Genomic DNA, 27,573 nt, shown 5'->3' with positions numbered 1-27,573 from the left:
AGATACCCCGTGGGCTGTATACCACTTCACAGCTGTCATGTCCCCACAGTCCCAAACCTGCTTGAGTCCAGAAATGGCCACTCTGCTCTGGTGGCTCAGGCCACACCTTTGGAGGCATCTTTTTTATTTTTTTATTTTTCTGAAGCTAGAAACGGGGAGAGACAGTCAGACAGACTACCACATGCGCCTGACTGGGATCCACCCGGCACGCCCACCAGGGGGCGACACTCTGCCCACCAGGGGGCGATGCTCTGCCCCTCCGGGCATCGCTCTGTTGCGACCAGAACCACTCTAGCACCTGGGGCAGAGGCCAAGGAGCCATCCCCAGCGCCCGGGCCATCTTTGCTCCAATGGAGCCTTGGCTGCAGGAGGGGAAGAGAGAGACAGAGAGGAAGGAGAGGGGGAGGGGTGGAGAAGCAGATGGGTGCTTCTCCTGTGTGCCCTGGCTGGGAATTGAACCCAGGACTTCTGCACGCCAGGCCGACGCTCTACCACTGAACCAACCGGCCAGGGCTGGAGGCATCTTTGACTTTCCCACCAAGTTGACACTAATGTCACCTCCCAGTAAGGCCTTCTCTTGCCATCCTATCTAAAACTCCCACCTTTTACCTGACTCTCCTTATCCCCTGCTGTTTTTAAAATTTCCTCCTTAGTACTTCTCACCCTTTGACATACACCAGGAGGACAGGGGTTTTGATCTGTTCACTGCTGTTTCCAACGCTCAGCCTGGTGAGAGGCTGCAGAGGAAACCTGGGAAATCTTTGTTGAATGAACAGAGAGTGATGGTGACAGTGAGTTCTGTTTTTGATTTTTATTTATTGATTTTTAGAGAGGGGGGAGATAGAGAAAGAGGAGGAGAGTGAGAAAGAGAGGGGAGAAGCAGGAAGCATCTACTTGTAGTAGTAGACCTGAGCATGTGGCAAGCCTGGGGATTTGAACCGTTGACCTCAGCGTTCCAGGTCGATGCTTTATCCACTGCGCCACCACAGGTCAGGCAACAATGAGTTCTGAAGGCTAAGTGGGGAGTTGGCAGCGAAGGGGAAAGTAGTTCTCAGCCAAGGAACAGGCAGTGCACGGCTGGGAGTCAAGAGGCCAGGGGTGTTGGGTGAACCAGGAGATGTTCACAGGGTTGGAGCATGCAAGGGGCGGCAGAGGATGAGGCTGGGAGGTGGGCAAGACCCAGCTCACTGTGCATGCGAATGCACACATGTGTCTGGAAGTGTGGACAGGGAGCTGCTGTTGCCCCTCTGTGCCCCAGTGGCTCAGCCTATTTTTCCTGAGGGATTGGTATGGAAAAGACAGAGGGGCGTGGCCAGGCCTGCAGTGGACAGGGCCCTGCAGACAGTCCTAGGCCCCCTGGGCTGCAGTGGAGCCAGCAGATGCTGGGTATCTTGTGGAGAGCAAACCAAAGGAGTTCTATTGAGAAGCTCATCTTGCCCTGTCTTGATTACTTGCTAAGGGGAAAGCTAGCACAGGGTGTTAAAAAGGAATTACCGCATCACTGGGGGTGGGGAGCTTATTCACTGCCTCCAGGACCAAACCGTCCCCTTCACGTGAGACCAGGCACCACTGAGCCTGCCTGGGGTGGAAGAGGCCCCAGGCTCTGAGCCAGCAATAGAACTCTGGATCCCGCCTCCAGCCAGGACAGGGAGGCCCAAGGAGAACCCCAGGCAGGGAGGCATCAAAGAGCCTGGTGCCCTTGAACCCCACTTGGACGGGGCCCTGTCAGAAAAAGTCCTGCATTTTCTTTATGAGGGATGGAGAAAGCGGCTGTCTGCCTGGGAGGGGGTGGGTGGCGATCAGCTTTCTGTCAGCAACAAGGCAAAGACTCAGCTCTTTTTCTTTGGCCCTGATCTCCCCTCTTCTTTTGTGCAATTTGCATAAGAAAAATCATTTGAAATGAATGTGTCCTGGGTAAACACCTTTACTTTTTCAAATTTGCAAAACCTTCTGGTGAAACTGTTTGAATACACAACACAGGGGCTGGTTTTCTTTGGGCAGCATGGATCACTTCAGAGGTGGAAGGCAGCGTGAATGGTCCAGAGTAAGAGGCAGTCATGGAAGGACCACCTGGGACAAATAAACAGATTTGGGAGATGATTATTATGTTTTTGGGGGATGAATCACTGCTTGTCTGAACTGTAGAGAGGTCGAGGGTGTTTTTCATTTAATGGATTAATCACTTATGTTTGCAGTGCTTGCTCCTTCTGATGAAAGCAATGAGGAAGGGTTGCACAAAGTTATAAATCATATCAGCGTTTGGGCTCATCTCTGGGAGGCCTGGCCTGTGGGGAAGGTATACCAATAATTGGTGAGGAAGTAGTTCCCTGGAAGGGGCTCCTTTAGCTGACTAGGTCAAGGCAAAGTCAGGGTTGGAGGAGCTTCAGAAGATGGTGGCCCAGCCTGTATATAGGGTCCCACTCTTGCCACCAGGGAGTGAGGCAGCTCTAGTGAGAAGCCTGTATTTTATTCCTGGTTTGGCAAATTCTGTGGGTCTTGATTTTCCCATCTGTCTAATGGGTTGGAGGCTCTCTGAGGGGTCACCAGCTCAGACCATCTGTGTCTACCAACTATAGTTAAATGTGGCTCGAGACAACCCTAAATCTACTTTTATCTGCCCTACTTGGAACTTGAACTCTATCTCTGCCAGGCATTTCCCACAGACCTGTGAGGCAGGAGGCGCTAGTGTTAGTCCAATTTTACAGGCAAGTTTACTTGCCTAAGACTGTACATCAATGAAGTACCAGCACTAGGACTTGAACCTAAGTCTGCCAGGCTCTGGGTTCATGTCTTGACCCTTTGACAGGTGTTGTCAGCTTGGGTCTGCCCTGTGTCTAGGATGAAACAGCCCCCAGCCCAGCTACTGTTCACAGGAGTGATTACTCTGTGTCTTGGGCCCGCAGGCCACACACGAGCTCCCCAGCACACCTGCTATTCACTACGAATCTTCTGAGCTCATCCCCGCCCCTATTTCCTCCTTTCATCATTCCCCCTTCCTGTCTTTCCTCTGAGGAGATCCTAGCTTGAGGACCAGACACAGAATGCAGCTCTCTGTGCATCTGAGCACTGCCTCAGAGCAAGCCACAGGCCACCTGCCAAGTCCAAGAGGGAACCAAAGGGACCTTCAACAGCCCTGCTGGGCAGCTGCACCAAATTCTCTCCAGGTTGCCCAGGATCTATCTATCTATCTATCTATCTATCTATCTATCTATCTATCTATCTATCTATCATCATCTATCTATCATCTATCTATCATCTATCTATCTATCTATCTATCTATCTATCTATCTATCTATCTATCTATCTATCTATCTATCATCTCCTTCCTTCCTTCCTTCCTTCCTTCCTTCCTTCCTTCCTTCCTTCCTTCCTTCCTTCCTTCCTCCCTCCCTCCCTTCCTTTCCCTTCCTTCCTTTCCTTCCCTCCCTCCTTCCCCTCCCCCTCCCCTCCCTTTCTCCCTCCCCTCTCTTCCTCTCTCTCTCTCTCTCCCTTCCTTTCTGTATTTGTCCAAAGTTAGAAGCAGGGCAGAGGCAGTCAGACAGACTCCGCATGCGCTGGACCGGGATCCACCCCGGCATGCCCATCAGGGGGCGATGCTCTGCTCATCTGGGCCATTGCTACGTTTCAGGGATCCATTCTAGCACCTGAGGCAGAGGCCATGGAGCCATCCTCAGCACCTGGGCCAAGTCTACTCCAATGGAGCCTTGGCTGCAGGAGGGGAAGAAAGAGGCAGAGAGGAAGGAGAGGGGGAGGGGTGGAGAAGCAGATGGGCGCTTCTCCTATGTGCCCTGGTTGGGAATCAAACCCGGGACTTCCACATGCTGGGCTGACAGTCTACTGCTGAGCCAACCGGCCAGGGCCCCAGGATCATCTTTCAAACTTTGGATGCGTGGTTGGGATGGATGGCAGAAAGGAACAAATCCCACAGATGAATATGTTACTGACTTCTTGCCTTTTCCTCAAGGGACTCCTTAAGAATGCAGTGTTCCTTCTGTCCTGAGCCCAGCAGTGCCTTCTCAGCCTTCCATGTCCTCCTGTTGAAGGGTTACCCTCTTTGGCACTGTAATGTCAGTGGCCGAGGCCAGGCAGGTCCACACTGGATTTGGGCAGACAGTAGAGAAACTACGAAGCCAGAAAGTGATGGGTCATTCCGGTTTAATAGAGTCTTGCAATGGCGGACAAGCAAGCCAGCAAGGGAAAACTGTTTCTCATGGCAGCAAACAAGCAGCAAAAAATAGCCCCTCAAATGGGCGGGCAAGCGATCCGTAATCCGCCATCCATGCTGAGGGCAAGCACCTGTAGCCTTATACAGGCTATGCACACACGGCTCTGCCATGTGCTCACGTACTAATCAGGCAAAGTACAAGTGAACAAGCCTAACACTGCTGTTTTCCCAAGAGGCACCAGGCCGCAACCTGCAAAGTTTCCATGCCCACTGCCTCTGTGAACCTTCTGCAGTGACCCAGCCTCTGGGGAACGTGAACAGCTCTCCATCGTAAGTCTACCCAATGATCTGCTAAGCCCCACCTGGAGCTGGATGACATCATGCCATGCAGTTCACTAGCTTCAGTCTTGCTGAGGACAAGGCTGACCTTCTTGTCACTGCCATGGGTCCTTCCTCAGATTCTCACTAGACCAGCTGTTTCTGATCAGGCCTGAACTGGACACTGGGACAGAGATAAATGAGGCAGGGCTCACGTCCCCTGAACCCCGCGGTGCGTAGCCCATGTAACCACACAGAAACTTCATTTCTTTACTATGATGTTTTCCTTAATTCAAGCCAGCTGTGTCCAGTCTAATAGCACCATGACTCACTTGCCTCCATCAACCAAATCTTGCCACTTTTGCACCTGCTGCAGGACCCCCCCCCCCCCCCCCCGCCCTTAATCATTAAGTCCTCAGGACAATCAGGTTCTGGTGAGTGTCAAGCTGCCTTAAAGAACAAAGTCTGTTAATCAGGAGAACTGTTTTGTCAAACTAAAGATCTTGACCTTAGTCACGTATCAGCCCCAGACCCATGCAGGAGGACTGACCCTCCTGACCATGTTCTTGCAAAGCCAGACAGAACGTCCATGGCTAATATCAGGACCAGATGCAGTGATCAGCTATCCCCTGGCCCTGACCAATCAGTAGAACTCATGACCCTAATTTCCTTAGTTACCGTGATTAATGAGCTTTCCCCTGTATAATCCATCTACTAGAAGCCACTGGGGAGCCAGGTTTTAGAACACTGTGTCTTTGGGCTTGGTGCTACTTCCTTAAATAAATCTTTACTTTCTTTGCTACAAACTCCTGTGCGTGTCTTATTGGGCTTTGATGAAAGCAGACAAACAAACCCCTTTAGTTTGGTAACACCCACAGTTGCTCAACATTGACCTGCTGACTGACTGGCCCTGCTTCCCACATCTGGATTGCCCCAACAAGGAGGGGAGGGCAGGGGTTAACAGCATGGGCTCTGAAGTCAAGATTTGTTCTGCAGTTATTAATTGTAGGGCTTGGGGTTCTGGGCAAACCCTTATCGTCTCTGAGCCCCAAGTTCCTCATCTGAAACAAGGTTGGTGCACAGTATTCAGCAAGTGTCACTATTGTAACTGTGTCTGCCATGTCACTCTACTCTCAATAACACCTTCCCATTATCCTACACAGATACCCAGGTCCCTCTCACTCCAGCACAGCAAACTAAAGTTCTGGAATATTCTGAACACCTCTCATCTCTTTCCCAGGTCAGCAGGCAGTGGACTTGTGTCCTTGGGACAGTTGGCATATTGCTTCCATGAGGGAGTGGGTTAATGGGCCCAAATGCCACCCCCAAGCACCTGGGAGTCAGCCCAGCCCAGCCCAGGGACTCGGAGGCTCCTGGAGCTAGAGCCACCTTAATGGCCTAGCCAGGTGTCATGAAGCCAAGGACCTGAGCCAATTTAATGAGTAAAGAGCTGATCACAAAGAGGTCCCAGCATGTTTCCTCCAAGTCTACTGATAGTACTTTAGCTGGAAGAGAAGTCTGAAATCTCTAAGCAATTAGGAAATGGATCTCAAATGGCCTCTCTTTAGATCTCTGTGGAAATGTTTTGTTCTGTTTAGACTCCCCCAGAGCCAAGAGCAGCCTCTTCAGGGGAGACTGAGAAATTGCTGGGCTAATGAGGGTATGGGGGAAGGGGAAAGGAGCAAGGTGGGGTGAGGGGGAAAGGGGGAACAGAGGGAAGAAGGGGGGAGGTGGAGGGAAGAAGGGAGAGTGCTTGGACAGCAATCTCCAATGCCAGCTGTGTGGTCTACTCCCACCCCGTGGGAAGAGCTTCTTTTCTCCTCTAAGCCCAGCACCAGCACATGGTGTTTGGGGCCTGGCCTGGCTCTCAGATTTGCTCTGGGAGCGAGGAACTGGCTCAGCCATATCAAGAGCTCAGTCAGAGTTCTGGGGAGCTCGGGGCAAAAGCCCTTCTAGCACCATGGACTTGCCACTTAATGTATGAAGGCATTTGAGAGCAGAGTCTTCTCTGGAAGCCCCAGGGTCACCTGTACAGGCTCTCCCCTATGAGTGACATGGCAGGCGGCTCCCCGCCTTCTCATAGATTTGTTTTGGAGGGATTAAAGGGGGGTAGGCTCAAGTCCCCTCATCATGCCCTTGGTCCCTATGAAGTGTGGGCAGGATATGAAGGGCCAAACTGAGGATCTGGGAAAAGTGTTGATTTCCCCTTTCCAGGCTTGTCTGAGGACCCCAAGGACCCAGGGCAAATGGCATGGAGTTGTTCTACAACCAAACATTCCTCAACATTGTACCGTGCCTGGCACCGCTGCCCATTTTAGACTACAAAGCCCTATTCACACTGCAGGGCATGTGTCCTGCCTCCGCCACAGAGGAGGCCCAGACACGGCCTGCCGGCTGCACATTACCCTGGCCTCCGAATCCCAGCTTTATTTCTGGTAAAATCCAGAGACTTTATCGTAGGCCTGGATTCAATCCAGCAAGCACAGCCACAAGAACCGAAAGGATTAAGTATATCCCAGCTCAAGGGAAATACTAATAGAATACGGCTTAGCATGAATGTGTATACAAGTCCCTGAAACATCCTGTAGGGTAAATGCACAGGGAAGCTGAGCTCACCCAGGTGTCCTTACACGGCTTGTCTCCATGGATCCCACAGGTAAGTGAAACTGAACCCTCATCCTTGACACCTTGCTCACTATCTCACAGCAGAAGCCCCAACCACCAGCTGATTCAAAGGATGTAGAGCTGACTTGAGCTTCTGCTCTACTCTGTGATGCATGGACTCCTTCCCACTCAGACCCGCTGGCCGATCAGAATGATGCCCAGCTGGGCTTGGCTGGGTGAGTCTGACTTCCCTGGAAAGCTGAGCCGCCACAGCTGTGGGGAGATAATGGCTCGTTTTTTCTGATGGCTGGTGTGGCCAGCTTTGGATCAGAGCACGGGCCCTGTGCCAAGAACAACACCTGCTTGTGGTGTGACCCCAGGCAAGTGACCTCCCCTGGAGACTCATCCATAACATAAGTTAAAATATACCAACTAGGCAAATCCACATAGCACAGGATGGGCCAGTGTAAGTGCTCAGAAACATGGGCTGCTGTAATCGTTGATGTTGTCATCAGGAGGGGTTATTTCTCGGTTCCCAGGAGTCCTGGCAGAAGCACAGAGCTTCCCAAGGCTGCTCAGGTTCAGTCTTGGCTTAGTCAGGTTTGTTTGAGCCTCTTTGGGAGGGAGATGGGAACCAGCGTTGTCAGAGGAAATAGCACCTCCCAGTTGAATACGTGACAGGGGTCCACACTGCCTGGAAGCAGTTGTGGGTTTTAGATAGTGTCTGCTTCTCACTGGAGCCAAAACCATACAGAGCTCCTCACCACTGCCGCCACGTCACCTAAGGGCATGCTGCTGGAGACTCAGCTGCTGAGCGTGACTCGCCTAAGTGACTCACCCCCTTGCTCCAGGATTAATTTCATCAAAGAGGGCTCTGGGTAAAGCCAGATGCAAAAATTAGACTTTGCCCTTTTCCCACTGTTCTCCTTGACTTATGAGAGAGAGGGGGTATTTGGAGGTCTGACATTTCTTTAAGGAGGCAGACTACAGGAGAGGGGGAGGGTTGTCCTGAGCATTTGGGGAATGTTTTGAGGGGTTGACAAGCACGGAGCCATTTACTAACCATTCACCTGCAGGATGTGGGTCTGGAACAGCTCCTCGTGGCCGGAGGCGTGGCAGGTGTAATTGCCCATGTGGACGGTGGTCACCTTGGTGATGTAGAGGGAGTCGTCCTCTCCGAAGTCCTGCATGGGGCAAGGGAGACAACGAGGTTGGCCTCTCTATTGAGGAGCTTGGGAAGGACAGCCAGGACTCCCAGTTTTCCAGGAAAACAGAAATGCTACAGCTTTGAGACTTCCTTCCTCCTGGTCCCCTTGCTCCACTGGAGTTACCCGCAGGGCTGTGGAGGCCGGGGCAGCAGGAACTGCCACTCTTGTTCCATGCCGCCTGCCCAGACCCCATCTATGTATTTCAGGACTGTTCACCTTTTCTGGAAGGCTGTGTTTGAATGCTTTTCCCAGCAAACTCCCTCTCAATTTCTACCATTGGGGCTCACCTGCCCTGTTATTGATTGGCTGGTTTCCTGAGCTCCTGCCCACCTCTTCCTGGAGGCACCTTGTTTAGCTTAGGCAAACTTTTGCTTAAAGGGCCTGATTGCAATTTTTTGGCTTTGTGGGCCATAGGGTTTCCTTTAACTACTCAGTTCTGCTTTGTAGCATGAAAATAGCCATAATGATACCTAAATCAACCAGTGTCACTATATTCCAATAAAATTTTATTTAAAAAAAAGGGCAGAAGGCTGGATTTGGCCTGTGGGCTGGAGTTGGCTCCCCACGGATATAGATCTCACCTTGATACCAAAATAATTTCAGGCAGCTTGCAGAGATCAGGATAACCTGAATGAAGGGAAATAAAACTCTGAGGAAAATGGGGCAAACAACAAAGGGCAGGGCTTAAAAGAGAGCCAGGAGGCTGAGGCGCGCGCGTGTGTGTGCATGTGTGTGTATGTGCATGCATATATGTGTGTGCACCATGGGAAATGGCTCAGTAAGCCTCGTCCCTATGACCCTGCAACTCACATTGTGGGCGCCTATTGGGCTAGAGTGTAGGTAGGGGTGGGCAGGAGGGGGCTCTTGGCTGGTGTGCATTTGAGCACAAAGCACGCCCCCAGGGCCTCTGGTCAGCTGCGTTTTCTCCAGGAGAACCAGGCACAATGCTGGTCCCACTCAACCCCCCTGCAGACCTGCTGAAGGTGGAATTACCCAGTGTTTCAGGGGAACCCTCTTCAGGTTTGGCTTTAGCTACCAGACATCTCTGAGAGTGTGGTGTTCAAGCACCAGAACTAGCATCGCTGAGTGGACTGTGAGGCATGGGCTAGAGGTCTGCAAGGGCTGTCTTTGGGTTCTTTGGATCTGACTACTGAGGTGCTCACCTCCGGCCTTCCCATTCACCCAAATGTCCCCAGTCACATGGGGCAAGACGAGGTGGCTGGTGGGAAGGCAGAGATCTAGTCTCTACCTTGTCCCCTGCCTCCCCACACCATGTCCTTCTCCCAGCTGCATTCCTCAGGCTGGGGCATGCTGATGCTGACGGAAGAGAAGGCTCGGCCCGGAGCAGAAGGCAGAGATGCCAGAGCGCTGGCATGCAAGCCCATGCCAGACTCAACAGTAACTTCTGGCGAGCCCCTCACAAAGTCATTGACCCTCTCCGTATGTCCTCCCTGCTCCCGGGAGCAGAGGCATAACTCTGAGGTGCTCAGCCAAGGACATACTGGATGCCTTCGGCTGCACTTTGGGAACCACACTCATTACTGGCCCGTGATTTTAGCTCTGGGGAGAACCGGAGTCTGTAATAAAATAATGTCTCTAGGCTAAAATAATAGGCATCACATAATTACAGAACAAAGTGCATATTGTTTTCTAGGACATGAGTACTGGCTACAGAAATCAAATTTACCTCATTGGATGTGAGGAAATTACTTTAAAAATTGATTTATAAGAAGCTACATAAAACTAAACCTGCAATCCTTGCTCTCTGAATGTTCGTTGAGATCTTGTGAGCATTTCATCGATGCTTGATTACAGCTCTGTAATTGTCTTTTTATGGACGCTTCTTCTTTTTCAGCTCTGGTGCATAGAGAGAGGTATTAGCAAAATCAAGGCTCTTTCCGGAAATAAACAGATGCAGACTGGACCATTCTTTTACTGATGCACATCCATCTTTGCGAAAGAGACAATTTTACTTAAAGACATGGTTTTTGCCTTTTAAAAAGCTATTTTCTAAGTATCTGTCCTTAATAAAGAGAATAATTAAATGAGAATTAAGTATTAAGCTCTACTGAAGCAGAGACAAAGGTGTTGTCATACTGATATATGGGCGTTAGGTCGCAGGAACATGAAAATGAGCCATCAGTGCTGAATACCAAGTGACCGACTACATGTTAAACATGAGAACTCTGGAGTGATTGCAGAGTATGTGTGAATGGCACTGTTGATGCTACAAGTTAAAAACTCAGTTTAGAAACATTTATTCAAAGCTTTTCAAACTCTGCCCTCCTCTGGAGCACCCCTGGCTCTCTTTGGGGCGGATAGAGTAAAGGAGGGGGTCTTTGTCTCATGCTGGTTTGGTTCTGGCCCCTAGAATTTTACTAACCTGAGTTTCCCAGCTGCACAAACATTCCAACACCATGGACCTGAACATCAAATGCTATGCAGCGCTGTGGGGATAGCCAGTCCTCAGAGATGTCTGCATTCACACAGCACGTGTGCCGTGGGGATAGCCAGTCCTCAGAGATGTCTGCATTCACTCAGTATGTGTGTTGTGGGGATAACCAGTCCTCAGAGATGTCTGCATTCACACAGCATGTGTGTCGTGGGGATAGCCAGTCCTCAGAGATGTCTGCATTCACTCAGTATGTGTGTTGTGGGGATAACCAGTCCTCAGAGATGTCTGCATTCACACAGCATGTGTGTCGTGGGGATAGCCAGTCCTCAGAGATGTCTGCATTCACTCAGTATGTGTGTTGTGGGGATAACCAGTCCTCAGAGATGTCTGCATTCACACAGCATGTGTGTCGTGGGGATAGCCAGTCCTCAGAGATGTCTGCATTCACTCAGTATGTGTGTTGTGGGGATAGCCAGTTCTCAGAGATGTCTGCATTCATACAGCACATGTGTCTGTCATCCAGACCAAGCATGGACGCAGCACATCATTGGTGGGCACACACAGACATCCACTTGGACACACGCAGTAAAATGAGCATGCAGAAGCACACTCGTTCCAACTCATTGGCTCTCTACAGCTGACCACTCTGACTCACACTAGGGTCCCGTGCTGGTCACTTCTTTCTAGCCCTTTGGATAACAGACTTGCCACTCTGCAAGGACCTGCAGAACCAGTCCTCTTGCTCAGAGTCCTCTTTAAAAAGTCCCTGCAATTTGAAGTGATCCCTAAGCAGCTGCTTAGCCCCCAGGGCGGGCAGGGCTGCTGTGGACAGTCACCTTCAGTGAGTCTTCTCCTGCCTGTTTCCAGGCCCAGGAGAGGGAGCCAGAGACATGAAAGCAAGCCCGGGTAGGGGGTAGAGGGGACAGCTCCTGGTTTCCCCAGGGATGCAGGGAGTGTGTGGCCACTGCTAACTTGGGTTTATTATCCCCTTTCTTCGGCTGGTTTTGGGTTGTCTTTGTTCTTCTTTTTCTAGTTCCTTAAGGTGTGAAGTTAAGTGGTTTACTTGGGCTCTCTCTTGTTTGTTCATATAGGCCTGAAGTGATATGAACTTTCCTCTTATTACTGCTTTTGCTGCATCCCAGAGATTCTGATATGTCGTATTTTCCTTTTCATTTGTATATATCTTTTGATCTCTGCGCTATTTCTTCTTTGACCCATTCATTTTTTAGAAGTATGTTGTTTAGTTTCCACATTTTTGTGGGTTTTCCCCCCTCTTTTTTGCAGTTGAATTCTAGTTTCAAGGCTTTATGATCAGAGAATATGCTTGGTACAATTTCAATTTTTCTAAATTTGCTGATATTGTCTTTGTGGCCCAACATATGGTCAATTCTTGAAAATGTTCCATGTACACTAGAGAAAAATGTATACTCTGTCGCTTTGGGATGAAGTGTCCTGTAGATGTCTATCATATCCAGGTGTTCTAGTATTTCGTTTAAGGCCACTATATCTTTATTGATTCTCTGTTTGGATGACCGATCTAGAGCCGTCAGCGGTGTATTGAGGTCTCCAAGTATGATTGCATTTTTGTTAGTTTTTGTTTTAAGGTCAATAAGTAGCTGTCTTATATATTTTGGTGCTCCTTGGTTTGGTGCATATATATTAAGGATTGTTATGTCTTCTTGATTCAACTTCCCCTTAATCATTATGAAATGACCATTTTTGTCTCTGAGTACTTTTTCTGTCTTGTAGTCAGCATTATTAGATATGAGTATTGCTACACCTGCTTTTTTTTGGGTGTTGTTTGCTTGGAGTATTGTTTTCCAGCCTTTCACTTTGAATTTGTTTTTATCCTTGTTGCTTAGATGTGTTTCTTGTAGGCAGCATATAGTTGGATTTTCTTTTTTAATCCATTCTGCTACTCTGTGTCTTTTTATTGGTAAGTTTAATCCATTTACATTTAGTGTAATTATTGACACTTGTGGGTTCCCTATTGCCATTTTATAAATTACTTTCTGTTAGTTTTGTATCTTGTTTGATTCTTCTCTTTTGTTTTTCTATCATTTGTTTTTGTTTGTTTGTATTCCATTCTTCTTTCCTCTGTTGCTACCTTTTTTAAGTCAAGTGTTTTTGTGGTGGTTTTTTCAAGGGTGGTTACCATTAAGTAATGAAAAGGGTACCTACCATATTCATTGTAGTACCCTATCTTATGAGTATTTCTGCACTTCATCGTCCTTTGCTACTGTTAATCTCCATCCTCTCCCCCCTTTTTTCTCTTTTGTTGTCACAGTTTAAGTTTGGTTTTATTGTGTTCTTGGTGGAGCTGTTACTTGTGGTTTTGTTTTCTTTTGTTCTTTGAATCTGGTTGGAAAACCCCCTTTAGTATTTCCTGGAGTGGGGGCTTTCTGCTGATAAATTCTCTCATCTTTTCTGTATTTGTGAATGTTTTTGTATCTCCTTCGTACTTGAAGGATAGCTTTGATGGGTATAGTATTCTTGGCTGAAAGTTCCTCTCTTTCAGGGCTTTAAATATTGGGGTCCACTCTCTTCTAGCTTGTAGAGTTTCTGCTGAGAAATCTGATGATAATCTAATAAGCCTTCCTTTATATGTTGTACTCTTCTTTTCCCTGGCTGCCTTGAGAATTTTTTCTTTGTCATTGGTTTGTGTCATCTTCATTATGATGTGCCTTGGAGTGGGTTTGTTGGGGTTAAGAAAACTCGGTGTTCTGTTTGCTTCTTGAATTTGAGGCTTTAGTTCTTTCCACAGGCTTGGGAAGTTCTCGTCTATTATTTGTTTGAGTATATTCTCCATTCCATTTTCTTTCTCTTCTCCCTCTGATATACCTATTATTCTTATGTTATTCTTTCTGATGGAGTCAGACAATTCCTGTAGGGCTTTCTCGTTTTTTATTATTTTTGAGTCTCTTTCTTCTTCTCTCTGTTGTGCCTCAAGTTGTTTGTCTTCTATTTCACTAATCCTATCTTCTATCTGGGCTGTTCTGTTAGCTAAGCTTGTTACCTTGTTTTTCAGCTCGTGAATTGAGTTTTTCATTTCTGTTTGATTTGTTTTTATAGTTTCAAGTTCCTTGGTAATATATTCTTGTGTTCGTTGAGTTGTTTTCTGATCTCCCTAAATTGCCTTTCTGTGTTTTCTTGTATATCTCTGAGTATTTTTAAGATTTCTATTTTAAATTCTCTGTCATTTAGCTCCAAGGCTTCCAATATGTTAAATCTTTTCTCCATAGATTTTTCCACATCTATTTGTGTTACCTCTCTATCTTTTGTATCCATAATATTCGATTTCCACTTTCTTATTGGCATCTGAGGGTGGTCTTGTTGATAGCACTAATTAGAATTAATAAAGAGTAAAAAGTAAAAAAAAAAAAAAAGTAAAACACCCCACAAAAAAGAACAGTAATAATTTATTATTTCCCCCTTTTTTCTTTCTTCTCTTCCCCTCCTCTTTCCTCCTCAGGGAAATATCGTGATGACCTGTGAATTATATTATGCTAAATGGAACAAAAACTGCCTATAACGGAGGGCCTGATTTGGGGTGAAGAGTTCAAGGGGCAAAAAAAGGGAGTAGGGACCTACTAAATGCAAAAAAAAAAAAGGAGAAAATCTTAGACAAGCATAAGATGATTTGCTTGTAAGTGATGGTTGACTAAGAGATATAATGAGAGGGATAAGAGGGAACCAGAAAAAAGGGGAAAAAAAAGAATAATAAAGAAGAAAAAAATAAAAATAAAAAGTAAAAATCTGTTGTAAAAGTGGAGCGAAGACTAAATACAATGGAGGCCTTGGGTTGGGAGGAATGCTAGTGAGTTAAAAAGCAACGTAAAAAGTACCCAAAATGCCACAAAAATAAACAAACAAACAAAAAACCAAAAACAAAAGCGAAAAAAAAGAAACCAAAAAAAACACTTGAGTCCCAAATTAAATAATTTGTTCGTGATTGAGGATTAACTGGGAGGAAAAGTAAAAGGAGAAAAGAAGAAACGAATAGAAAGGAAAAAATAAGAAAAAGAGAAAAACAAAGGAAGAAAAAAAGGAAGAGAAAAAAACAAAATAAAGCAAAACAAAAAAAACAAAAGGGGAGAGAGTGAGAGTTTAGTGTTTTGGAGTGTAACCTTAAAGGGGAGTGAGGATGAAGAAAAGAAATAAAATGTAACACTCATGGGTAGTGTAGTTCAAGAAAAGGGAAGCATAAGATGGGCAGAGAATAAACAGACCGAGGTGGAGGAAATAGAAATAATAATAATAAAGGCAATAAGATAGAAGAAACAAACAACAACAATGAAAAATTAGTGGAACAAGTTATAAAGTCTGTGGATTTTTCTTGATTTTGAGAGGTTAACTTCTTCCTTTTTCTTTTCTCTCCCTCTTCCCGGTCGGTGACTCTGTACCCCAGGCTCTGTCCCTGTGTCACACTTAGGTAGGGATTTGCAGTTGATGGGGTTCTATGGCAATGTCACATAATTGGCTTTAGTCTTGCTGGTAGTCAAGGCTTGTTGGCGTTTGCAGGGTCCAACAATGAGAGAGTTTGCTTTCCTGGAGTCTCTCTCCTAGTCTCCCCTTCCTGAATTAGCAGCCTGGTGATCCAGCTATAAGGCTGCTACTGCTTCTGCCTGGGCAGTAAGAGGCTCAAAGAGCTAGGAAATCCCCACTCTATCCTCACTCAGTGCAAGGCTTTGGGAAAGGCTCTGGCAGTCAGAGCCTCCAGCATAATCAGGCGGGGCTGGGATTCAATTGTTGTCAAGGTGACTGTTCAGCGCCTACCATTCAGTTGGACCACTCAACCCAGGCTTTCCACACTTTGTAGCCTGTTTTGGCTGGGAAGAAGAGGCACTAGTCGCTGCTTGCGACTAGTGTAGTATAGATCTTATTATCTGCCAAGTCCCTCTTGTTAGCGTTTATTCCTGAATATGGAGGCTCTGTCAATCAGAAGTTGCCCCCGCCCCTTTAGCGAGAGGCACTAAAAAATATCACGCCTCTTGTCTTGGATCACTGAACTGAGAGAGATCTTATCAATTAGAGCCCCGTGGGTGCGCAGATTTCGTGGGTTAAGCTAATTTCAGTGATTGGATCCCCAGCTGTGCTCCAGAAAGTATTTCAGGCTGCCCGCGCGCCCCTCCCCCAATGCTTGATTGTTAGCTTGAATGGCTGGGTGAGGTGCCCCGCCCACGCAGAGAATCTCCCAAGTAGGAAGACAGCCCTGGCGCCTCTCCCGCTCGCCCCGCCGCTGGCGGCTGGGGCGCACCAGGCGCACGGGATAATGGGGCACCCAGGGTGTGTGGGCCAGTGGGGTGCTCTGGGCTCATGGGACGCCCAGGGCACGTGCGCGAATGGGGTGCTCCGGGCACCGGTGGCTGGGGACTCTCACTCGCAGTGCGCGGGCCGCTGGGGACGCTGGCAGTGCTCGCTCTGCGACCGGACCGCGGCACCGGGCGCGCGCCGGTGGCTGCTCTCCGCTCCCGAGTGTGGGCCGACTCACCACAGGCGCACTCCCTCCGTGGCTTGAATGAACGTCCCTGCGGTAGTTAGCTTCCTCCACACCCTCGTCTCTCAGATTCAAGTGATAACAGTCCTTTCGCTTTCAGTTTGTGTGGAACTCCGGAATGCTCCGAGGATAAATTTTTCTGTTTCTAGTTGATAAATTTGTTGAGATTTTGGGGAGATCTGTCGGACGCGCTGCTAACGGTGCCATTTCCGTGACGTCACTCCTGACTTGGGTTTAGGTGGTCAGTCACTCTCATGGCTGAGTGTCAAAGAGGAAGTGCTTCATCTCCCTGTGCAGCACTATATTGTCCCCAGTGTGTGGCGTGGTGTCTACATAGGTGGTGCTCCATTACTGTGCCGTATGAAGGGAGGTGTGTTAGCCAAGTGTGCCGACTCTTGGGGAGCCCTGGAGAAGTAATATTACCTAGAGAGAGGTCTGGTCTGTGCTCTCAACTACTGGGAGGTGACCTCCAGGCCTTGTGATGTCCTGTCTCACAGGAGTGCCTGTGTTGGCCTGGGAGCTTTTGCCACCAGACAGTCTAACAATGCGATGGGGGCTCTGGGCCAGTGGTATTAGTTCTGCCTCCCCAGAGATTGTATTCCAGAGGTCAGCCACATGGGCAGTATGTGACTGACCTCTAGTAAAAGCCCCGAACACCAGGCTTGTGTAAGCTTCTGTATTTGGCCAGACTCTGTGCATATATTTACACGTCCATGCTGGGAAAGTAACATGTCCATGACTCCATGGGCAGGGACAATGGGAGTTCACATTCGGAACCTCTTGAACTCTACCCCATGGGTGTCTCCCTTTGGCAGATTTTAATGTGTAGTCTTTTCCTGTAATAAACGGTCACTGTGAGTATAACAGCCTTCAAAGAGTTCTGTGAGTGCTTCTAGCAAATGACTGAATCTGAAGGTAATTTGGGAACTCTCCAGATTTGTAGCTGATGTCAGAGTGAGGGTGGTCTTATATGAACTGCTGTCTCTAACTTTGTTAGTTGGTGCCAAAATTCAAACAGGGGAATTGTAACCCAGCTGTGTGTAGAATGAGCATTTGACCTGGGAACAAGTGCGAGTGTCCGAGTACCCACAGGTGTCTGGGCGCCTGCAACAGAAGGCTTACATCAGAGACACTGTTCTGAGCACTCAGCTTGTCATTAGAGGCCAGAGGCAGACACTTCTTGACTGGTCAGGCCTCCAGAGTATCGTGTGGGGGAGTGGCAGCTTGTGGGACCCTCTGGTGAGTTGCAGGTCCAAGCCTCTGAACAGGGCTTTGGATCTGTAGCCCACCAGCCCCGCATGGCCAGCTGGGATGGGAAGGGACTCAGGTGCTGGACTGCATTGCAGCAGTCAACCAAGGTTCCAGACTGCCTGGAGCCTGCTGTCTACTCTGGGCGAAGTGCACCGCGTCCACAGAGATGCCCACCGTGAGTCTCAGGCTGAGGGGCCCTGCTGAGGGCAGCACTCCTCTCACCTGGACCACCCTCATAAGACACCTGACTTCCATTCATGCTGTCCTTGAAATACTCCAGGGAGGATTTAATTAAATTACCTTCCATGGCTCATTTCAGGGACCAAGAAGGTTTGTGATCAGGAAATTTCTCCTGATATGGTGTTTAAAACTCTTATACTGTTGGAGGGAGTATAATTTAGTGTAGGCTTTTTGAAGGGAGATTTAGCAACAACCATCAAAACCAAAAACGTACCCACCCAGGATGTAGTCATTCTACTTCTAGGAACTTACCTTACAGACTCACTTATGCAAACGTGCAGAGAGGTATGTATAAGAACGTTTACTACAGTACTGCCTGCAGCAGATACAGCCCCAAACAGGCTCTCTGCATGGGGCTGATGAGGGCAGCCAACACAGCAGGTGTGTGGGAGGGCTTGGGGCTCTGCATTTAGGCTCTCGAAGCCAAATCACAACTTTCTTGAGGGATTCTGTACCTTTGAGATGGGGCCAGAACTGGTCACTGAGCACAAGGAAAGCCTTGCTAGTAATAGAAGGAAGACAGGTGACCCCGAGGAAGCCACTGAGAAAGAGGCCAGTGGAGGTGCTTGGAGGGACAGAGTCCTGCTACGAGTGGCACAGGCTGGTGGACCATGGACCTGGTCCTTGTCTCTTAAGAGCTCCGGCCAGCACTCCTGGTGGTTTGAACTCACAAAAGTTCTAAGGAACCAGATATTCATCTCCAACTAGGGTTTTTGACATCAGCCGGAGAGAACCAGCCAAAGTCTGAATGTTTCAAGTACAGTGTTTTCTAAGATTTTAAAACAAAATGTCCCCAAGTGTTTAATGAGATTATTTTAATACAGAACCTACAAGCACTGTCTATCATGTTGCGAACGGCTCTCCATGCTAATCAAACGCCTCTCATCTTTTTACAATGGGTTCATGACTGGTTCATATAAAGACAATGAAAATTAAATGAATCATGAGCTCCTAAATTATTCTCTTTTGGTCTTTTAAAAATTCACTCCCAAAGAAGAGTTGGCTGAAAATGTATGCTTCATTAGAGTTGTTTGTTCCTGGTTTAGGCACGAGAAAAAAGTGAACCTTTTTAATACATCCTTCAAACACTGCTGCTACAGATACTTCTTCTAATGGGTTTTGTTTTTCTGCTTTCATCACTGTATGCTGCCTGCTGACATTTGAAGCCCTCAAAACTGAGATTTGGCAAGGAAGGAAGGAAGGAAGGAAGGAAGGAAGGAAGGAAGGAAGGAAGGAAGGAAGGAAGGAAGGAAGAAAAAACAGACAAAAAGAGTGGCTCTTTCAAGTCATTTGAAATATACTGAATTTGTAGTAAGCTTTTCTTTTCTTTTCTCTTTTTTTGAAGAAGAATACAATAGAAAAATGTTTCCTCTCTCTGAAAGTGTCCCAGGCAAACAACCCCATGTATATGTCTCAGCCTTCTGCTCCCTACCTTGCTGGAGCAGAGACCAGAGGCTACTGAGACACATAGTGGATTCAAGAGTCCTTTCCAAGATTATTCAACTGTATCCACAGTGTACATGTGCCAGGGGGCCTAGGCACAGCAGCAGTCACTGCTGGAGCAGGCAGCAGGCCCAGCTGACCCCAGAGCAAGGCCTTGGCAATGCTGCCTGCTGGGGGTCATGTCCCAAGAGGAAGGAATGCAGAGAGCTCTGGCTGGCGTGTTCAGGTTGGCTGTAGGCCTTGGCAAGTCCCTGGGCCCTGTGAGTTACATCACCCCATTTGCTCACAGAGTTTCGGTGAGGGTTAAATGAGGTGATTCTTGTTGTTGGTATCCAGGGTCTCATGAAGAGTAGCCGCAAAGGAATGAGGCAGTGACAATACTGCAAGTGGAGGACCCCAATCTCTCCAGGATTGAGGTGCCTTAGAGAGATCAGCTATCGAATTTATTAAGCAGAAACATGTCATCTTATGTAAGAAACTAACAAGCAGAATACAGTATATAATTTTATTATTTAGTTTTGCATAACTGATTAGATTTCTCTTGCCTTTTCTGAGACATAACACCACACCATCTGCTGTCTGATTCCTGATCTGCAGAAAGCTCCAGCAGGGCCAAGCATCCACGTCCTTGGGCCTTCCTTGGATGCAACTGCTTTCAGTCACGTATGCTTGGTCTCGACCTTCACTTCCTCAGGGTGGGAACAGAAACTCAGTGCTTTGGCTTCTTTGGCTTTCCTCCGACAATCCTCATGCACAAACCAGGATGGGCCCTGCTCTCCGGCTGGGGCTGCTGTCTAGCGGGGACGCAGCAGCACTCATGCCAACAAGGATTCGGCAGGTCAGCTGTTTTCCTGCCTTGGGGATGTCCTCTCCCTTCCTCTGCTCCCCTCATGTGCAGGTCTCCTGTCCCTGAGGATCATAAGGGACACTGAGAAAGACAATTTTGAGGGGAGGGCAGATGACATTGTTGAGGCAGGATGTGCAACTGGGTTTGGGGACAGTCACATCACTTCATCCTGAGTGGCTGCAGTGTGGTCTGGGTGGAGGGCTGAGGCTTAGAATGGGTTGGTGTTCAGTTTCTGCAGAAAGTGGGGCATCTCCCCACTCTCCCCAACCCCCAGAACATTTAGGATGGAGGCCAGGGGAGGGGGGAGGACTATGGATCTGCTTGAAATGGGTGCCCACCCTGGTCCCCAGAGCCTGGCTCTGAGCCCTCAGAAGACAGGGGCTGCAGGGGCAGCTCATGGGGGATGTCAGAGCTCTGTGGTTTGGGTGAAAACACGAGGTACCTGGGGGGGGGCTGGGGCATTCCTGGCTTTGTGCAGTGCTCTCATGTCCGGTAGGCCCCTGCCCTCCAAGCGCCCTCCTTATCACAGGCTGTCTGACCGTAGGGCGGGAAGAGCCCTCCAAGGCTGACCCAGTTGGTCCTCTTTCTGCCTGGGTGCCTGCAGTGACAGGCATTCCACTGCTTCCTAAGGCAGACTCTTCTTGAGGATAAAATCACCCTTTGGAGCTCTGGCTATGGCCCTGGGCCAGAGTGCCCTTCCTCTGTGTGACAACTGTCTGAGCAGAGCAGGGCTGTAGGCCGGGACAACTGACCACAGCTCACAGTCAGGGCCTGTGGGTGAGGGCCCATCCTTTTCAGACACCAGCTCAGGCACACTCTTGGACAGCAGCCTTGAGCTCAGGCTCAAGCTCTGGCTCCAGACAGAGACAGGTGGAGCTCCAGGCACTGCCATGGCCTTGTCTCTGCTTAGCTTCTGAGGTGGGGACAGTGGGTCCTGGGTCCTGGAGGCCTATGGTGGGAAGCCGCAGGTCCAGGCCTGAAGGCCACCAGACCCATAACTGCTTCAGTAAAGAAACCAGTGGCAATTGGTCAGGAAATAAACAAATTATAGGAAGCCTTTTTAAGCTCTGGGGTAGGTATGACAGCAGAACTATTGATTCCTGAGTAGACAAACAGAAGGAGGTGTCATAATCCAAACAACACTGCCAGAGGCCAGCAGGGCATTCCTAGGGCTACAGCTTCTGCTGGGAAGTGCCCATCCCTGGGGTCCCAATGGGGCCCTCTCTGCGGGGGGCAGTGTTTTACCAGGTGTGGCTGAGGCAGGGATCCCTCATGCAACCTGTACCTCCTGCAAAGGGGCGGGTGGCTCAAGTACCCTTAGGAGGCACACCAGGTCCTCGCTGAACTTCCCAGCAGCCTGAGGAGGCAACGGCGCTGTGACCTGAGCCTGGCCATGTGGAGGGAGCCTTGGGCAGGAGCTGCTGGTAGGCTGGTGCACTGCCCCCCTCTGAATGCACCACTGGAGAAGTTATTGGGGAGGAAGACCCCAGCCCCCAGTCCCACACATTCTTCAGAGCACCAGCAGGGCTCCCTTCATTTTGGAGTCCCACTTATTTGGGGTCTTCCTTGGGTGAATGTTTAATCTTAGGCTGGAAGGGGCTCAGGACTCCTACAGAAAACATGTCTGACCATGTCACTCCCTAATTAAAAATCTACGGGCCCTGGCTGGGTGGGTCAATGATAAAGCATTGCCCTGGCTCACCGAGGTCATGGGTTTGATCCCTGGTCAGGGCATATATGAGAAGCAATCAATGAGTACGCAACTAAATGGAACAATTAAGTGGAACAACAAGATGATGCTTTTCTCTTTCTTTCTCCCTCCCCCTCAAATCAATGGGAAAATTAAAAAAAAAATCTACAGATCCCCCCACCTACAGGGAACAGCCAAGATCTTTTATGTTAACATTTAAGGCCTGTCACATTCTGGCCCCAACCTGTCACTCCAGACTCCTCTCTCCCTTGCTTATTTCTGTCCCCTGAGCCTGGGCCAGTACCTCTCCTTTTTCTGGACCCCAGAACTGGCTCCCTCCTAGTAATATGGGACCTGACACTTCTTGCTATAATTCTGCCTTTGTAGATGCCTCAGCCCCTTGAGACCAACAGAGTGTCTTTGCTCTACGCATGTGCACAGGCCTCCGATTCACCAGCTCTTAGTAAGCAAATCCAGAACATGCCATCTGGACAGCCACACACACAGCGTGACTCACGAATGCTTCTGATAGCAGCACTGCTCGCTGGGGAGTCCAAGAGGCTCCTTTTCCTTTGGCTCCGGGCTGGAGGGTACACTTAGTATTCAATCAAATATTATTCAGATGCTCGAGGCATCCTTGATGTTTGCGAGTCAGAAAAGTTTAATTACATGTGTCATTAGGACAGCATTCTGTAATAGTTCTGTGACTGAATTTATTAACAGAATTCTTAACAGATAACACAAGACAAATTAATATTTTGTTGCCCATGAAAGCATCTCATTAAGAGAGTAGTGAAAAAGTGATTAATATTTTGTTGTCAATCAAGATGTCTCACGTGAGTGACAACAAAGAGTCCCGCCTCCTCGTGCTCTCGCAGCTTTCCCCTCTGTTTTGTAGGTTCATTGGCTTCCTGGTCTGGTCTGTGCAGTGTTTCTGTGCCAGTCGCTAATTACTGTGCTGGGTGGGGATAAGACTCCATCTCTGACTGTGGTGGGTGGGTGTGGGGCCTGCGCATCTCCAGGAGCCAGTCAATCCCTGACCTTTGCCCCATCAGGGTTGCCCTCCTAGGCTGTTCTCCCCTGACCAATCTCCTCACTTTAAAAGTGCCCCTGAGTCTGGAGGACGTGGCTGTCCCCCTCTACAGCTGATTTCTCCCCAGGGCTGCTGTGCTCCCTGTCCCCAGAGCAGGGCTGCCCCTTAAGAATGCCTGCTGTTCTGGGCACTTGGCTAGGCACGTCACACATCTTCAGGCTGAAAGGGCCCCTGTGAGGGCAACAGCCTTATCTCCATTTCCCCACAGGCTCAGAGATGTCACACAGGTCACCTCAGGCTGCTCTGGACCTGCCGGAGGTGGCTGATCATTGTCTGTCTCCCTGTACAAATCAAGGCTGATGTGGATAGTGTTGCCCCATCCCAAGTACAGGCAGCAGGGACACCCAGGTCATAGCAGCTTGACCAGGGAACCTTAGAGCTTCTACTGGCTGCTTTTTGGGAACTCAGGATGTAAGGTGTTATTTGGCAGCAGTAGCAGTAATAATGATGGTGATGATGATAATTAGAGTGATAACAGTTACTATGGAACATTTATGCTAAGAATGTCACATGTATCTTCTCATCTAATCTTCACTGTAACCTTATGGGGCAGGAACTATTACTCATCCCCATTTCACAGAGAGAGAAATTGAGACTTAGCAAAGTCAAGTGCCCTTTCCAAGATCACTCAACTGTTAAGTGGCAGAGCTGAGACTTAAATCCAGGTACCTTTGACCCCCAGAGTCTGTGCCTTCCCTAGAAGGCTGTGCTGCCTCCCTCCTCCTCTTAAGTCAGGGGAGCCACATGTGACCACATGCAGATATACAGGTCCATGTATGTACACATGTGTGTGTGCTTGTGTTGTGTGTGATACTTTTTGTGTGTATAGGTATTTGTATATGTGTATGCTTGTGTTGTGTCTGTTTGTGTGGTGTGTGATGCATGCATCAGGCGAAGTCTCCTGGGGGCTGGTGCTGCCTTTCACACAGGAATTTCTGAGAAGCCCAGAGCCCTGACTATCTATGGGCTACTGACTTGATCAAGAGCAGCAATTGCTTCCTGGGAGGTAATGAGAGGCCATTAATCTCCAGTTGTACCCACAATTATCCAAATTACAAACCTCACTGTGCAAAGTTAAAATGCAATTGAGTTGGTGCTGAAGGTATGTTCGAGGGAGGGGAAAAACACTCAAAGTAATTTAATTAACTGATGGCAAGTGCATTAAGAAGAGTTTTGCCTCCGCCTTTATTTCTGGTATCTTTAAATAGAGTGTCAAGCAAGGCCCTTGGACTTTCAGACAAACACAGGCGGGCCTGTCCTAGTTCTGAATCGATCACCATTGGCCAAACACGGTTAAAAGCTAACTCCCCACCTTGAGAGCTTTTGCACACACCAATGTGTACCCTGACATACACATGCACCCTAGTCTTTACAAACAGGACACCACCTTCCCTTGCTACGATCCCAGACACTCTCTGGACATCTGCAGCTCAGAAGACTCTGCTCATTCAGCATCTGTCCATCAAGCACCCAGCAGGCATGTGCTGGCACTGACATTCAGAGACAGGTAGCATACAGCCTATGCTCACTGTAGTGGGGATGTCACGAGGAAACAATCCTGCCCAGTGTGACAGGGTGGGGGAAGGGTACCCCTGCCAGCTCTATCCAGGGTGGAACTTCATGGTGGCCCCTCTTTCTTGTCTGCTCCCTGCATAATATCCAAGGGACAGCCAAAGGGGCCTAGAGAGGCACAGAGTCCTAGCTTTGGGGGTTCCTACAGAATTTCATGCTGGGCCTCTCCGCATACAGCAGTCTTAGAGTTGGAAGGGATCTCCAAGGTCATGGGTTCGGCTGCCATCTGTGACTAGCAGCACTGCTCACCACACACCTGCTTGAGCGTACTTGTGTCTATGTATAGGAGCTCACTGCCTCCTGTGATGCTCACTCCACTGTGGGGCCAGGCTGAGGGCTGTAATAGTGATCCAACTAAGGAGCTCAGACTGGTCTCATTCTGAGGTGCAACCTGGCCTTTTGTGCTAGTCTAGCTCGTGGGGTCACACAGCCCAGGCTGGCTCCCTCCGCCCCAGCACCTCTGCGCTGTGCGTGGGAACTGAGCCCTCATCCTACAGGTCTCCTTCTCCAGGCCAAGCATCCCAATCTGAGCCAGCTGGCCTGTGCTGATCCAAGGAGACCAGGGCTGCTCCCTCTTCTGCCTGAAAATTGAGTTCCTGTTACCTTAGCTGCTGACCTGGTGGCCCTGACATGGGTGACATCATTCTGTCTTTTCACATGAACTTTTGGGAAGCCTACTCACCCCTTGTGCCAAACCAGCACCAATACGTAGTCTTGACTTAATCCCTGTATTCCTCAAGTCCAACAGAAGGGAGGTACCACTAATGGTGCTTTTCTAGTAGATTAATTCATTGAGGATCAGCTGTTTAAGAAATTACTCAAAGTGCTAAAGGCAGAGTGGGTGACAACTGGCTGCCTGGGTCCTCAGGGTGTGGAAGTACTCCTGTTGGTCACGTGAGGCTGTGTGAGCTCAGGGGCTCTCCCGCTCAACTCATCACATTCCCATTCCCCAGTCCACTGGAATGGCTCCCTGGCAGGCCCCTCTGGCTTGACCTCATTTCCTTTCCCTCCTCACCTGGCTCCTGCCCTGCAGCCAGCCAAGCCTGGAGCTCACCTCTGTCCTCCAGAGGAGGACCCCCTTCCCCTGTGTCCAGCTGTCTACATCCTGCCTAGCTTTAGGCCTGGAGTGCACTGGGCCTGGGGGACATCACCCAGTTGTTTTCACTGCCTGGGAGCCCTTTGCCTGGCCATGTTCTCTGTTGGCCTGTGGTCCCTCCTTCTGAGTGTTGGGCTTGCTATGCAGCCCCCTCCTCTCATATCCCATCCTCATGCCCACCTCCTGGCCTTCACTGCTTTGGCCAGTATACGGACCTACTGCCCTGCCTCCTCAGTCCCTCGTTCCTTTGTCTTGGCCTGGTTGGCAGGTGCACAGCTACCATCCACCTACCTCTGCACGTGGTGGTACTTGCGTTTTCTTGTACCTCCAAGTACCAAACAACAGTTGGGAAGGCACCAAGTGTGGGATGTCTAGAGCACACCTTCAGGCCCTACCTTGGTCAGTCTTACAGAGGTTACATCCCCAGGAGGAACATTTGAACTCAGAGTCAGAGCCAGGTGACTTACGTTGATGTCTTCCAAATCCAGGAAGTCCAAGGCTAGCCCGTTGCGCTTCCAGACGATGGGCGGCCGCAGATCTCCGCGGACAGCACACGTCAGCACTGTGCTCAGTCCCACAGTCACGGTGGCCACAGTGACCCTCTCCTCGGGGGCAAGGCTGAGCTGAACCACCTCTGCAGGGAGGAGAAGAGGGCTGTCAGGTGCAGGCCAGGGGGAGGAAGGAGTCTGCACTCAAAAAGAAATGTCCACAGGGATTTCCTGCAGGGCAGGGGCCCAGGCAACAGAAAATTATCCACCATGTGCTGAAGAAATGTGTAGATGGACACACCTCTTAGGAGAGGGGTCGCAACTATGTCAAATGATCAAAAGGCTCTGTGACTTGAAATGTGTCAGGAAACACAGCTAGTGTAGAAAAGTCACCTGGGCAGTGAATTTGTAAGTCAGACCATTTATGTGGGCTGCCAAGGCCCCACATAGTGACCAGGGACCAGATGTGCAGTGCCTGCCCCGTGTTCAAGGGCCTTGGGCTTCACCAAGTCTGGGCCAGGCTAAGTGTGGCCAAGGTCTGCTGGCAGGCCAACAGGTGTCTTCTCTGCGTGGGGGCCGTTTGAAGGTTGCACTGTCTGAAGTCTGGGGAATGGACTGGCTGACCTTTGAAGGATTGTTTCTGTCTGAGGAGTCTCTGAACTTGGACTTGAATTTTGGCTCAGCAACCACGCATGGGAGCCTTTAATTTTTTGAAGTGTACTTTAGGCTGCACAAATTTTTAATCCTTGCCATTTCACACTTGATAACTGGCATTAAAACTGATCATTCTTCAGGCAAATAGGAAGGCTCTAAAATATTTCCCTTCTACCAGGGGCTTTCTGAAATTCTCAGGATTCATGAAAAAGTTAATTAGACTCAGGTGTTCAAATGCCACAGTGGGGTCAGGCTCATAGGGAGGGTCACCAGCCCACTGACTGGACTGCCTCCTCTAAGTTTACCACTCAGGGGGCTTGGGGCAGCAGCCCGAGGCAGCATGAGCCTGTGTTTGTTCTGGGATGGGAGGCAAAAAGGCTGGGAGCCCTATTTAGTCTGTCGAAACTTTGCTGGGGCCTGGAGGGCCTGACAGATACTGAGCAAAGCATGGAGTTGGGAACTGAGCTCTGTGACTCAGCGGGACACTTTTGAGCTGTGATCAGGCAGAACATCTGTGCTCAACACCCTCCTGCCAGTGTGTGTGGGCGAGGGGAGTGGAAGGGGAGCAGAAACAGCCGCAGGTGTTATGCACTGCGAAGCAGGTGCAGTCAGGTGGGGTCCTGAGGAGCAGAGCCCTTCCCCCTCCACCATCACTCAGTGACCCTGCCCTGGGCCCACACAGAGGAACAAGGTATCTACTAGGTGCTTAATTAGTCCCTGTTGGATGGATGGATGCGAAATGGAGAAAATAGAAATAAAGAAGGGAAGGAGGCACTAGGCCAGCAGAGAGGGGACAATCACACAAAGGACAGATGTGGCTCCTGGTGACAGAGCCGCATTAGGAAAGATAAACATTGTGTGATTGATGTGGACACAACCAACATAATATTTTACAAACAAAGTGATGCGATTCACGTTCCCTCTTCAATCAAGTTCCGCTCGCTGCCCTCCCACCTCTGAGTCATGAGGCTTCTTGCTCAGGGCAGAGAAAGCACTACTAGCCCATTGCAGC

General features: G+C 49.2%; 1 protein-coding gene across 2 annotated transcripts in view; it reads right to left on the bottom strand.

The window, feature by feature from the left end:
• FSTL4 (follistatin like 4) overlaps positions 1-27,573 on the bottom strand; it is a 592,181-nt gene that overhangs the window by 79,394 nt on the left and 485,214 nt on the right. For both annotated transcript variants that reach the window (XM_066388059.1, XM_066388060.1), the window contains exons 7-8: positions 25,887-26,053; positions 8,151-8,271 (exon numbers count right to left, since the gene is read on the bottom strand). In XM_066388059.1, the coding sequence (XP_066244156.1) occupies positions 8,151-8,271; positions 25,887-26,053 (288 nt within the window). The remainder of the gene's footprint in view (positions 1-8,150; positions 8,272-25,886; positions 26,054-27,573) is intronic.

Source organism: Saccopteryx leptura, chromosome 6 (assembly GCF_036850995.1).
Source record: "Saccopteryx leptura isolate mSacLep1 chromosome 6, mSacLep1_pri_phased_curated, whole genome shotgun sequence".
Classification (NCBI taxonomy): domain Eukaryota; kingdom Metazoa; phylum Chordata; class Mammalia; order Chiroptera; family Emballonuridae; genus Saccopteryx; species Saccopteryx leptura.
Note: the sequence above shows the minus strand (reverse complement) of the source record. Positions and strands in the feature narration are given on the sequence as shown.